The sequence below is a fragment of the Solanum lycopersicum genome, chromosome 8, assembly GCF_036512215.1.
Source record: "Solanum lycopersicum chromosome 8, SLM_r2.1".
NCBI classification, from domain to species: domain Eukaryota; kingdom Viridiplantae; phylum Streptophyta; class Magnoliopsida; order Solanales; family Solanaceae; genus Solanum; species Solanum lycopersicum.
Genome location: NC_090807.1, coordinates 61,658,869 through 61,671,976, shown reverse-complemented (window position 1 = coordinate 61,671,976; position 13,108 = coordinate 61,658,869). Strand labels below are relative to the sequence as shown.

The 13,108-nt window shown below is 34.1% G+C and overlaps 2 protein-coding genes and 1 long non-coding RNA gene across 5 annotated transcripts; all 3 read left to right on the top strand.

Moving 5' to 3' along the window:
• Positions 1 to 350: 350 nt before the first annotated feature.
• On the top strand, positions 351 to 6,780 carry LOC101253817 (F-box protein SKIP31). Its single transcript, XM_004245967.5, has 9 exons — positions 351 to 714; positions 1,511 to 1,999; positions 2,189 to 2,262; positions 3,244 to 3,319; positions 5,077 to 5,187; positions 5,492 to 5,666; positions 5,773 to 5,891; positions 6,441 to 6,501; positions 6,576 to 6,780. The coding sequence occupies exons 1-9, from the start codon at positions 640 to 642 to the stop codon at positions 6,644 to 6,646; spliced, it is 1,251 nt and encodes a 416-aa protein (XP_004246015.1). The 5' UTR covers positions 351 to 639; the 3' UTR covers positions 6,647 to 6,780.
• A 1,133-nt stretch (positions 6,781 to 7,913) lies between these two features.
• Positions 7,914 to 8,605, top strand: LOC138337801 (uncharacterized). The gene is made up of 2 exons (XR_011211271.1): positions 7,914 to 8,013; positions 8,283 to 8,605. It is a non-coding gene; the product is annotated as an uncharacterized lncRNA (long non-coding RNA).
• Positions 8,606 to 10,023: 1,418 nt separating this feature from the next.
• On the top strand, positions 10,024 to 12,534 carry LOC778320 (uncharacterized). 3 transcript variants are annotated; one of them, NM_001247190.2, is made up of 3 exons: positions 10,024 to 10,062; positions 11,388 to 11,698; positions 11,970 to 12,417. In NM_001247190.2, exons 2-3 carry the CDS (start codon positions 11,401 to 11,403, stop codon positions 12,224 to 12,226), a joined length of 555 nt encoding a protein of 184 aa, NP_001234119.1. In that variant the 5' UTR covers positions 10,024 to 10,062; positions 11,388 to 11,400; the 3' UTR covers positions 12,227 to 12,417. The 3 variants fall into 3 exon arrangements, with proteins under 3 accessions (NP_001234119.1, XP_010325307.1, XP_069143738.1); XM_010327005.4 differs by lacking the exon at positions 10,024 to 10,062 and adding an exon at positions 10,065 to 10,972 and having other exon boundaries at positions 11,970 to 12,534; XM_069287637.1 differs by lacking the exon at positions 10,024 to 10,062 and adding an exon at positions 10,821 to 11,003 and having other exon boundaries at positions 11,970 to 12,534.
• The last annotated feature ends 574 nt before the right edge of the window (positions 12,535 to 13,108 follow it).

Here is a 13,108-nt window from a genome sequence, read left to right as displayed (position 1 = left end):
TGCAGAATTGATTTATCATCAGTTTGTTTACAATGTCTATGGCCTTAGACCAATCTATGATATATCAATTTTCTTGTTTTGAGTAATGCATTTGATTTTATTTTTATTATCATCAATAAATCAAAATCAAAATACGAATGTTTATTCTTTTGTTTAACCTATTCAAATTTCTGAAGCTATTGCTTTTATTAAAATTGCAAGTTCAACGCAATTATTATTATTATTTTTCATATTTTTCGCTCCGCTATAAATAATTATATCGCGAAAGCTAATATACAAAAGATACCTATTTATTTACCATTTATTATTTTAGCGGACGACTATACAATATGAAAAATTCATGTCTATCTATTGGAAAAATCATGAAAATAATAATTAATTAAGTGAAAAAATTAAATTCCTGCCGAATGGCTGCAATTTACGCACTAAACGAACCGGTCTAACATATTCGGATCCTACCCGACCCGATATCTTCCTCGCTAAGCAAATTTCCAAATTTTTTTTTTTTCCAATCCATGAGACCTCTATTCAATCTACGGCTTATATTGGCCGACGTTATCCGGTCACCGGCGTTCATTCTCCGGTCATATCAGCATATTGATATCTGTGTATGGACTAGGTTGAGTTAAAGCTTAAATTATGGCAATCTTCGATGATGAAGATGAACCACTTGTTCAGTTTCTCGAATCGGAGATCTTCACTCTCTCCGACCAGGTAAATTATCAGAATCTCTCCATTCTGATTCTACAATTAGTTATAAGAATTGTGTTTTGGATAATTAATTGTAGAAATAGAATTTTCTTGATCGGTATGAGCTTCCTTATGTTGTTTGTCTATGATAGGGTTCTTGAGCTAAGAAGAAGAATGTAAGTTAATTGGGTACTTGAGAGAAATTAGTGGATCTGGTTAATTTCCTTATTTTAATTACCAAGAGAAAAGGGGAGAACGAAGAGTTGATTGTTCAGCTGAAATTAAGTTTCTTTAGAGGAAAATATGATGGAATAGAAGATATAGGGCTGAACCAGGATTCTTTCCAGCTTCTTGTTTTCATCTATAATTACAAAAGAGAGATAAAGATGAGTATGAAATTTATACATATTAAACGTGAGGAAGATCCTATTCATTTGTTAATTTTCAGCTGCTAGTAAAACACATGGGGAAAATAAATGATCTATTGGCGGTTTTAGTGTTTCTCTGAATTGATTTCAAGATATTCCCTTTCTCTTTGTTGTTGCGATAGCCATGAATTGAGGGAAATGGTTATTTTCTATGGGGAAAATTTGGTAAAAGGGTGATCGATCATATGCTAGGAGAGTACTAGGTGCAGACGTGTTCTCTTTTTGGGGAGAAATATCTGTCACTTCTTGTGTTCTTCTCGTGGGTGGAGTTGGAGGGTATTTCATTTCATTCCTTTCGAATTTGTGTCTATCTATGTCCAGTATGCATCTGATCTTTTGGTACAAGCTATAAGCACTTAATTAGAATTTGTTAATCTATTTGTCTATTTCAGGATGAAGAGATCGTAGAGGATATCATGGACGAAGGTGATGTAAAGAGGAAAGGTAAGCGCCTTAAAGTTGAAGATGGTAATGATGGATTTGAAGGAGAGGAGGAGCGAGTAACAAAGAAAATGAGAGTTCTGGTGGATGAGGATGAGTCTGAGTATGAGGATGAGATTGAGGGAAAGGAGAAGAGGGAACAAGATGAGGAGGAGGAGGAAGAGAAGAGGGAAGCCAAGGTAATGAAAATTGAGGAGGAGGAGGAAGACGAGGAGGAAAAGGTGAAGGCATTACTATCATCTCCATCTTTGTCAGCACCAGCTGAAGTTGAATGTGCATCTTCACCTCCAAGGATGAGTCAGAGTGTCATGGATAATAATAACAGTGTTGCCAGTACAAGTGACAACATGAGTCAGGTCCCAAGTAGAATAGAGACTGGAATTCTCAGCAAAGTCCCTCCAGAATTGCTCCGTCACATCCTCAAGTTCCTCTCACCAGAGGTATCCACGTTATTTTTTCTGTTGATTATCTTTTAGCTTTTCTATATTGCTTGTCAAAATATATGCATTTTCAAACAAGGAGAACAGATAGGGAATGGAGGGCTAGATCCATTTGTGGTTTCGATGTGCATTTCTTTTCTGATTTTCTGTTGTCTAAAACTTTTTTCTGTTCTATGATAAATCTGACAGGATCTTGTGGCATGTACAATGGTCTGCAAGTTTTTAAACTTTGCTGCTTCTGATGAATCCTTGTGGCGCTGGCTGTAAGTATTCTGCACCTTGTGTCTGCTCCCTTTGTCTCCTCCTTTCCTATGTCCCTCTAAATGGATGTGCACTTGTTTTTGATAAGGTAAATTATTTTATTGATGATGGGAAAAGATTATATAAAAGCTGTATACCAAAATGAGAGAACCTACACCTAAAGTATGGTTCTCTACAAAAGAACACTAATTCTCCATACACATGAGTACCACATTAGGTGCATCAAAAAGACATTAGAAACAAGAGACTTTCGCAACTTAACAAAATCAATTACACTCCTTCAAATGCTCTCATGTTTCTTTTCTCTCTAATAGAACCCACATAGTGGCTAGTGGAACTACATTCCAGACCCCCTGTTTTCATTTCCTCCTCCTTAAAGCTCAACTAGGCAACACCTCCTTCACTGTACCTGACATCAGCCATAGTATCCCAAACCATTTCAGGACAACAGACCATAATCGTGTAGTCACTTGGCAATGCAACAAAAGGTTATCTACATTTTCTCCCAAACATCTACACATGTAGTACCAACTGGCACATGTTATTCTCCTCTTCCTCAGTTCTCTGCTGTCAGGATCACTCCCCTGGCTGTCAACCACATGAGGAGGCATACCTTCCTTGGTACCCTGGGAAGTGGGAGTTCATTTCCCAATGACTGGTGTGGAAATTTCAATTCCTCCCTCACTGCGTGTTTTTAACATTTGAATCATTTGATATCCCCTGACAAATAAAGATTGCTTTCATGGACCATGACTACCTTTGTGTTAAAAGACCGCCAACCCTAACTAGAAGTCAGTTTTCCCACTTCCGTAGACTTTCTTTCTACAACCTTGACTTTCACTAATAGAATAGTGAAATTAGAATAGGCTGAGAAAAGGGCTCCTTTTCATTCATTTACTTGATTGTTCTCGCCTATAAGCATATTTCTGGAGCTGAAATTTTCATTTAAATCTACTGATGTATGGTAAATGTATTTCATTTAGGTATCGGATGCGATGGGGTCTGTTGCTCCCAACTAGAAAGCCACGTGACTGTGCTTGGAAGAAGCTTTACATCCAGGTATCCTTCTGTTCAAGTGTATGTTCCATTTGTCACTGGCTAAGCATTAAAACTGCATGAGTTAATTTCATGTTTTGTCACTGAATGTAACATTCCGGAAAATTACATGTCTAGTGAAGAGTCCAATAGGTCTTTAAGAATGTGTATTGGTGGTACATAGACATCCAAATGCCCTATATACCACCAATACGCATTCTTAAAGACCTATTGGACTCTTCACTAGACATGTAATTTTCTGGAATGTTACACTGAAGTTTACTAATTATTAACATTAAGTTACAGAATTGTTTTTTGTTGCATTGAGTTAACTAAACTTTATCCACTATAACAGTAAAGTAACAAAACTATCTTTTTTTGTCTCAAACTAACTATATTTTACCTACTATAACAGTTAGTCACTTAACTTTTACCCACTATAACGACAAACTATGTTGCTCGGGCTCCTCAAAAATGTTGTTGGGTGTGTGTCAGAACTTAGATCTTCAAAATAGTGCATTCTTGGAGGATTCAACATGGGTGCAGCAGCATTTTTAGAGAGTCCCAGCAACATAGATGACAAAACCTTCCTATCAAGTTTAGTGACTCAATTATTATGCTGTGTAAAGCTGAGTTATTGTAATGTGACAAAAATAGTTTGTTACTATACTACTATAGTAGATAAAGTTGAAGGATTATTCGAGAAATCACCACCTACATAAATTCTGGTTTTACTTTTTTTTTGGTTTTTTTATCTTAGCTAGAGTAAGCATATACTCATCCATTTTATCTATCTATTTGTGAGTAGTTCTAAGTTTGAGACTAGAACTGAAAATTGAAATTGAAATCAAACTATCTTGGAGAAGGTTAATCCGTTACACATAATATAATAAGTTGTTAAAATAGTGCTCTCTCAAACAATTTAAGTTCTTAGTTGAGATGGTCACACACTTCAACACAGTATTAGAGATGGATCCGTCCCTATTCTTGGTTTAAAGAATATTGAGTTCCTAAGTTATATTTTTCATGCTCCAAATGTCTATTCCTGGAAGTACGATGGATGTTAGAATGTTCCACGTTGATTGAGGGAATGTGCTATTGTCTCTTTATATAAACGTGGACAATTTTCACTTCATGAGCTAGCATTGGGGTAAATTAAATCCAAAATCTCACTGTCATTCCTCATAACAGGGCAAGCAGGAGGTCCTATGTTCAAATCTCACTGCCCTTCCAAAAAGCTAAAATAGATTCCACGTGTTTAACCCATGAAATAGTAATCAAGCCAAAATGTGAGGCGATATGTTGAGACGTAATACAACTAAGTCGATAAAAATGTGCTACTCGGTAAAGGTTTGAGCTTTTAGATCAAATGAACGCACATTTCAAAAAAATTCCTAAATTGAGTTGATCATTTTGTAAATTGAGTCATATTAGACTTACTGCTCTTTCACCAGCCATTTCTAGCTTAAGGAATGCAAAATTTGAAGCATAGTGGATACAGTATGAAAAATATTTCAAACTTTTGACCCGGAGAACACTTAATCAAGGTTTTGAAGGGACATGGTAAAAGTATATAGGGGAAGTGCCAGGAGAACTGTCTCCTCATTTCTGTCAACGAGATACTTAAGTGGAATGTTAATTTTGATTTCATTTTCTGTAGTGTGTGTATTTCTGTATAACGGTACCTAACACAGCAACATTAAATGTGCTTTATGATTTACTAGTTTTATGTATCCTCAGATTTAATTTAATTTTGGTCGAATTGAATACTTCTTATGCAGCGTGATGCAGATGATATGATGGAGTTTGTCAGGAATACTCCTACAGAATTTAAGGAGTATTACATCCAAATGCAGGCAGCAAAAAGAAGCCAAGCTCCTCCTCCGTCTCAGGTAACTGAAGGTCTTCTAAAAGAGCTTCATAGTACTGCACATGAATATGGACTATTGCAAATATGTTCATAATTTCACTTCTCTGATTTTTGACTGTAAATTGTCCAGGAACCTTTCCTTTTCATTTCCTGAACAATGTTACTCCTTTTAGTTTTTCTTTTTTTCCAGGGTGAAAACAAGAAATAAACAGCGAGAAAAATGATACTAACTTAAATAAACTGTTAAGACCCTTCATGTTTATTTCCCTTAGTTATGCGTCAAGATTTCTTATGAGTACTTGTCTTTCTATGGCTTTAATGTACAGGTAAATGATGACCGAATAATTCTTGATAAGACAGTTGCTGATCAAGTCTCTACTTGGAAGAAAAGCAAAGGTCTGGGTGATAAAGTGGTGATTGATCATGTGTGCTCTGGGGAGACGTGCACTTACTATCAAATAGGAGATGTATATGTTTGTGAGAAAACTGGATATGTCCATGGTAAGAAATGGTTTGCTTCATTGCAACCTATTCTTTAGATACGTATAATGAGAGTGATCTTAACCTACTGTTGCTTATGGGTTCTCTTTTTTGTGTGGTTGTGCAGTTTGTGATGACACATGCAAGGAAGTTGTATCTGATCCTATAAATGGTCTTCTGGTGTGTACCATTTCAGGCCACTGTTTCGATAGGATGTTGTCACCTTCCGAAATGGAACTAGATGGGGTAAGAAACAATTAACTTGAGGATGCTATTTTTGAAAGAAACAAAATTTATGAGAGAAGGAAAATTCATGTTCCATAGCTGAAAGAGTTCATTGGTTGTTCTAATGCAACTTGGAACTACAGCAAAAGTAAAAGATAAACTTCAAAGGCTACGGTTTTCTGTTGTTGCACTGATATGTTAACCACTACTAGAACACAGCAGTTGTGAAAGATGGAACTAAAAGCAAGTCAACTATCTCCTTGACTATCTAAATTCCTCTCGTTCTTCTTTTGTGATGTTTTATGTGAATCTTGTTCATGCTTGATTTTGATTTGTGAGAATGCATGATGCATCTTGCAGCAGATTTTGGTTACTGTATCGACTATTTGCACCTAGTGCATGTATAATGCGTTTTTTGTAAGTACATCCTTGAATTGATAGTAGCATCTCCGATATGTGATAATGTGCTTGCTACCAAGTGTAATACCGCTAAAAATGTTAAAAATTGAATGTTTTGCATTTGTAATGTTTAATTTTGTATAATATTAGCTAATTTTAAGTTTATAACAGGAGCAGCAACAAGTTGGCACTACAGATGAAGCAGAGCCATTCATGGGATCGGGTCGTTTTGGTATATACCTTTCTATCAGTTTTTCCTTCTATCTTCCTGATAGCTCTTCTCCTAATATCATTTTTCTGTTTCAGCTCGAGCTTATTTACTGGGATATAACTGTGATGATGAGAAAGAACTAGAAGATGCTTTGCGCTTTTGCTGATCCCCCACTGCTGATGAGTATAGTTAAAAAACTTTGGTTTCCAATAATGACATTCGAGCAGTCTTGTTTCAATCTTGTACTGTAACTTTAGATCTCTAAATCAAAGTATTACAAAGTTTGGTTTTTTCACTTGATATTTCTCTTGCATGTGTTGTTATCTTCTTTTGGGTGCTCATGATGGAGATATTCTCAAAACTATAATGGGTAGGAAATAACCATGTTTTGGGGGAGCTTGGATTGATCCTGGAGGGGAATAGAAACAAATAGGACTTAATGCATGGTAGGTAGTAGGTACATATGTTACTAGTTATATGGTACATTTGTTTTTGCTTTCTTTTATGCGTATACAACTCTCTAGAGATCATTGTCATGAGAAAGCGACAAGCAAACATCGGTTGTGGTGCAGTGGTGGGACTGCTTCACCCTTAATAGAGGTCTTGGGTTGACCTCTGGATTTGGAGAAATTCTATTGGGAGCGTCATCTCTGAATGGTTCTGCTATGTGCGATTTGAATTTATTTGTGGTTTCAGATATTCGGTGGGAAACCAATGAAAAAATATAGTAGAGTTTTGATAGGTTATTGTTAGTGATCCATCATTTTTTCCTAAGCTTTTAAAGTCCAATTGAAGTAAGGAAGAGGTAGAAATGACATCAAGTAGCCACTTTTAGCACCCATATTTAGAACATAAAAAAGTTATTTAGAATTTGAGTAATGTTGAGATATAGAAAAGGGGGGGAGAATGTTGATATAAACAAAAATGGTTATTTGAGTAATGACCCACCTTATTCATTGTTTATATTGAAGTCAGACTCCCTTAAGGCACGTGCATCTGACAATTAAATATACTAATTTTTCGATGATATTGACATTTTTTTTTAAAAAAGAGATGATCTTTTTAATTTGTTATAAAAGAAAATTGAGTTTTATGTCATTTTTACGAGAGACATTTAATTTTACACTTAAAAGACATTTAGTTTCCGATTTTCCATTGGGTCACAATATGTTATAATTCAATGTCTCCAATATTTGATGAGAACTAAAAACAATTAAGTTATATATATATATATGTTAGTAATTGTACGCATACACTTTCTTAAAATATACTCCTCCATATTTGCTCATTAATTAGTATGATTTTTGACTTTTGATGTATGTGAACCAACCAATAAATTACCTCAATATTTAATTTAATAATCACCCACCAAAGTCATTGGTTAATATTTAATTTAATAATCACCCATATTTCCTGTAATATGTTCTAATTTCTATACTGATATGAAAATTAGGTATTCGTTAAAAAAATCGGGAGGCGGTAAAAATAAACAATATGGTTATCCTCCAGCAGGTTACACTTCAAGCAAATCAGGTATCGATCTTCATTAATTAAACTAATAACATAAGGTCTAAGGATATAAAAAATAAAAAAAGAGAATGTTAATTACTCGTGATAACTCATGTGACATGTTTAGTATGTACCTAACTTTTTGTGAGACCATATATATACTTTCTATTCAATATTAGATATGTACTGAGTTACGTTATAGTAACAAATTATGAACGACTATATTATAGTAGTAATTTTTGTATCGTCTAAATTAGTAAAATAAGTTGTGTATGTACATGTCACATTTTTAGGGCACGGAAACATCCGCGGCTGGATATGGTGTTGCAAGAAGCATGGCAAGAAATTTAAGAAGTGGAAATAAGCACTTTTTCCCCCTTTTGTTTGATTTTTTAAGTGGGAAATTATATTAGATACGTTGCTATTATGATTATGATTGTGTCTTTTTTGGAATAATGAGTAGCTAGTACACATTTTATATGATATGATCTATATATTGGCGTTGGAGTTTATGTGTTATATATGGATAAGATTTTGAGATTTGACTTATATTTCTTTTGAAATGTTACAAATTTACAATTGGTAAAATACATTTAATTAAAATGAGTTTGTATTATATGGTCCAAGGGGGCGATATTATCATGGTATGCTTTATTTTAATGATTTAATTAAGTAATTGTAGAAAATTTGTACTATAAAAGTAATCTATTTAAATTTGCTACAAAATAACATTTGTAACTCCTATATTTCATAGTATGTAAACGCAATCATTTGTAGATACACAACCCTACTAGGAGGTATTGGGAAGGATTTAGGATGAAGATTTATATGGAAAAAAATATTTTTGCTTTTTTGTTGCATTAAAGTGCTCGAGCGACCATCAAAAATGATTTTTAGCGGGAACACAATCGATTCCTCCTTTAACTTAAAAAATTTCATCTAAGGCCTCATCCGTTTTAACTCTAAACATTGCATGAATTTTCATTCTTCCGTGGGTAATGTTTTCATTAGTAAAGTACTATATGCTTAAGCATGCAGGTGAACTTGCATTGAACAATCTATTCATAAATATTTAATAGCGTAGAGAAGAAGTTTAAAATTTTCGTTGTTTTTTTAAAATGAGAGAAAATTTAAATAAAAAAGAGTGGCGTGAACAAATATTTTTTATGTCTTATCGAAAATATCACTAAAAAGGTTATAACACTTTAGAAAGATCACAATTTTTTATAAAAGTCGCAAACCTTTATACACAAACTTTTTATCACGACTTTATAAGGGAAAGACTAATTTTGAAAATAAATAATTTTTTTAAAATCCTATAAACCATAGATGGACTTAGAATTCTTTTTATATATAGATAATGTTATTCAAAAAAAAAAATTATGTTATGATTTTTATTTGAGGTAGATATTAATAACGAATAATGAAGAAAAAGTATTACAATTACTTTTTTAAAAATATCATTCCATCAATAATAAAAAATATGACTCAAACCAAAAAAAGTTGAAAATAAAAAAGAAGCATGACTTACATTTTTACACTTGGAGCTTACGCTCCAAATTCCAGGACTTTACGCCCTATGATTTTTACATCTTCAATTTGCTCGTCGGAGCGTTCTTGTTACGCGCCGCTTCGAGACTCACCCAAAAAAAACGTTTTTGAAGACACTACAATGGTAAAATTATAAACTCACTATATCAATCATTATTTTCTTAATATATCAATCAAATCAAAATTTAACAAGTAAAAAAAACGAAAGAATATATATATATATATATATATATAATCAAAAAAGCTTTTTTCCAATTATAGGAATATTTTTTCTAAAAATACAAAAAAAGAAAGTGACAAAGAATATTTTAATTGGTATTAAAGAAGGTATTGCTAAGATTTTGGATAGTATTTATTTATTTATTTTTTCTTTATTCAATAACACACGTCACGTACGCGTTTAAGTAACGCGTGGAATCATTAAAATATCTCATTCACAAAACAGCCTTCAAATACTCCATTCGTAGGTCCAATCGTATTGTTAAACAAAACTTTCGTTCAACTTCTCAAGGGGAAAAATCTGTAAGAACTCTTCTCCTTTTACCCCCCATTGATGATGATTTTCTCTTGTTTGATTATTTGTTGAGCCATGCATGAATAATCTGAATTGACCAGATAATGATCATGAGTTTGGAAATTCAAGATCTGTTTTTTTTTAGAATTGAAAATTTTGATCTTTTTGTACCCTTTTGATGTTTGATGTTTTCTGGATTTGGGTTTTGGTTAATGGGAAGATTAAACGATTTTGGGTTAACCCTTTTAATTTTTGTTTCTATGACCACCGACTAAAGATTTGATAAGTTTTTTTTAAAAAAAAAAATGATTTTGAAAATTTTTAAGTTTGATTGGTTCTTCCGTTGTGATGTTTTGTTGATATTTATTTGGATTTGGGGCTAATTTGATTAAATGAGAAAACAGAAGATTTTTTTTTTTACCTTTTTTTTTGGTAGGATCAACCATTAGAGCTGATTTTGTGTTTTTCTCTGTATTTTCTGTTTAGCTGATGAGCTGATTCATTGGGTTTGAATTTTGGTTTTGTTGAATTGGAAGAAGAGACTGTTTTTGGGTTGAGGATTGTCCTATTCTGAAACTGAATTTGGATGCTTTAGCAAATGAGGATTTTGTCCTCTTGCATGATTTTGCTGTAGAAGGGAATAGAGATCTGTTTTAATTTGAGTTTTGTCTTTTTCAGGTGTACTATAAACAAATAGTCATGCAACTTTAGATTAGTTCCTTTTGTTTCATTAGATTTAGTCACTTTTCCTTCTTTATTATCCACCCCTTTAAAAAAGGCCTCTACTTTCCCCTCAAAAATGCAAGTTGTTTCCAACTTATCCAAAACAAAGAAAAAGAACTTTTGATGCTTCTAATCTTTAGTTGTGAAGGTCTTTTTTTCCCTAAGGGTGATCTGAAAACTTATTCAGTACTGGAGGCAAGGGCACTGTATAGAAATTCATAAAAATGTTTATGTCTACACTCCTGTTTCTTTAATTTTCACTTGCTCAGAACATATTAGCTGTCTTCCTGCAATTCTACCTGTAGTTTGTTGCTTAACACTTTCTCCTACTTAGCAATCAGGCTTTATGTTGATGTCCACCTTTCTTGTTTCTTGATGTGCACTATCTATATATCATGTACTATAAGTTCACTCAGTGGTTTGCTTGATCATTAGTTGTGCACATAATTCTTCTTTGACTGATTGGATGTTTTAGAAAGCATTATGTAGGTTTTGAAGTTAAGAGTAGTAATTGATATCTCGTGGCCATAGTCTCTATCATCTCTGAATTTCATTTCATTCCGAGTTAGTTATTGTTGTAATATGTCTGACAAGTATTTATCTGTTTTAGGTACTAGTGAAATATGGGAGGTGGTAAGGATGATTCTGATAAGGGAATCTTTAGCAATATAGCGGGAGGTATGAGTCATCTTGCTGGTGGTCATCACGGACATCCAGGACAGTATCCTCCACAGCACGGTGGTTACCCTCCGCAGCAAGGGTATCCTCCTCAAGGGTACCCTCCTCAACAAGGGTACCCTCCACAGCAAGGGTATCCACCGCAGGGTTATCCTCCGCAAGGAGGATATCCTCCACAACAAGGATATCCTCCACAAGGGTATCCTCCTGCAGGTCATCATGGTGCTCCACAGCATCATTCAGGTATTATTTCTTCCCGAGTTTATTTGAAGCGAGTTGTAAAGACTTCATTTAGTAATTTATAAGCTGTCATCAGCCCCCGGACATCCCAATAAGGTACTGTCTATTTTGGATTTGTCTAGTTAAGTTTCTTTGATAGCAATGGTATCACTTCAACAAGTAGATGCAGGAAAATAATGAACATTTATAATATGTTGCGACTTTTGTGACCAAGTACATCTTGGCAATTTCCTCATTATTAATTTTTCGTGTCTGTTTGCTTGTTACTTTTCAGGACATGGTGGCATGGGGGTAATGTTAGCTGGAGGTGCTGCAGCTGCAGCTGCTGCTTATGGCGCTCATAAGCTGTCTCACGGACACGGTGGATCTCACATGGGAGGACATGGTATGCCATTTGTTGGAGGCGCCAGTCATTATGGAGGAGGCAAGTTTAAGCATGGCAAGGGAGGGAAATTCAAACATGGAAAGCACGGCAAGTTTAAGCATGGCAAGGGAGGGATGTTCGGAGGTAAATTCAAGAAGTGGAAGTAAACTAGGTACAGTATCGAAGACTTCAGCTGGCTTTACAGTGTTCTAATGTTCGTCTCTTTAAATAAGACATACTACATGTTATTATGGCCTATATGTGGCCTGTGAGATATTGTCTTGCTATGCATTTTCAATTACTAATTTGAGTGAGTTTCTGCAGTCGAAAAGCTCCCATAGGGGCATAAACTTTCCTTATTTCTTCCTATCTTCTTCTGTATTCGCGCTCATTCGCTTCGTTTCCTAGCTTTTTTGTACAGTATTGCAGTACTACTAACTCCATGGTTGAAAAAGTTGCAGACTTTTTTTTTCTAGTCTTGTTATCAATTGTTTGTTTCTGTGTGAATTTAATAAATTGTGAAGCCGAGTTGTTTGTGTTTGGGATTTTTATATCGGATGTCTCAAGTTGGCAAAGAGTTTACCTTCTGGGTTGAGCTCTATCACACCGGACTAGTGTGGGTTACCTCTACAATTGGATTAAAATGTTCAGTGAGGAAGAGCTTTTTGGCCCATAATGGTGAACTTTTAGTGGGGAAGAATCTCTTTTAGTTATATTTCCCACTACAAAACGTTTTATGTATTTTTGCATAATATTTGACAAGCTCCACAAAAATGTGTATATATATCCATTTAATCTTTTTACAAATTTTAATAATTTATAAGAACATTTTTATGTACCATCCATTTCAAGTGATTATCTAAAAAAAAATCTCTTAGATTTCATATTGGTCTAAATTACTTCAAAACAATTGTGGATTATTGCACATGAAATCAAACACGAGATAGATTCTTAATACGACAAATATACTGTTTCATCGAATATGTACTTTCAGAATATTAAATTCATGTATCAAATAAGTTCAAATTATTTCATGTAAAATCACTCTC

Bases quoted from the DNA above. Each gene is read 5' to 3' on its own strand.
- LOC778320 (XM_010327005.4), top strand. From the start codon at position 11,401: ATGGGAGGTGGTAAGGATGATTCTGATAAGGGAATCTTTAGCAATATA. The intron at 11,699-11,969 runs GTATTATTTCTT...GTTACTTTTCAG, and splicing joins TGCTCCACAGCATCATTCAG to GACATGGTGGCATGGGGGTA.
- LOC101253817 (XM_004245967.5), top strand. From the start codon at position 640: ATGGCAATCTTCGATGATGAAGATGAACCACTTGTTCAGTTTCTCGAA. The intron at 5,188-5,491 runs GTAACTGAAGGT...TTTAATGTACAG, and splicing joins AAGCTCCTCCTCCGTCTCAG to GTAAATGATGACCGAATAAT. The intron at 5,667-5,772 runs GTAAGAAATGGT...GTGGTTGTGCAG, and splicing joins GAAAACTGGATATGTCCATG to TTTGTGATGACACATGCAAG.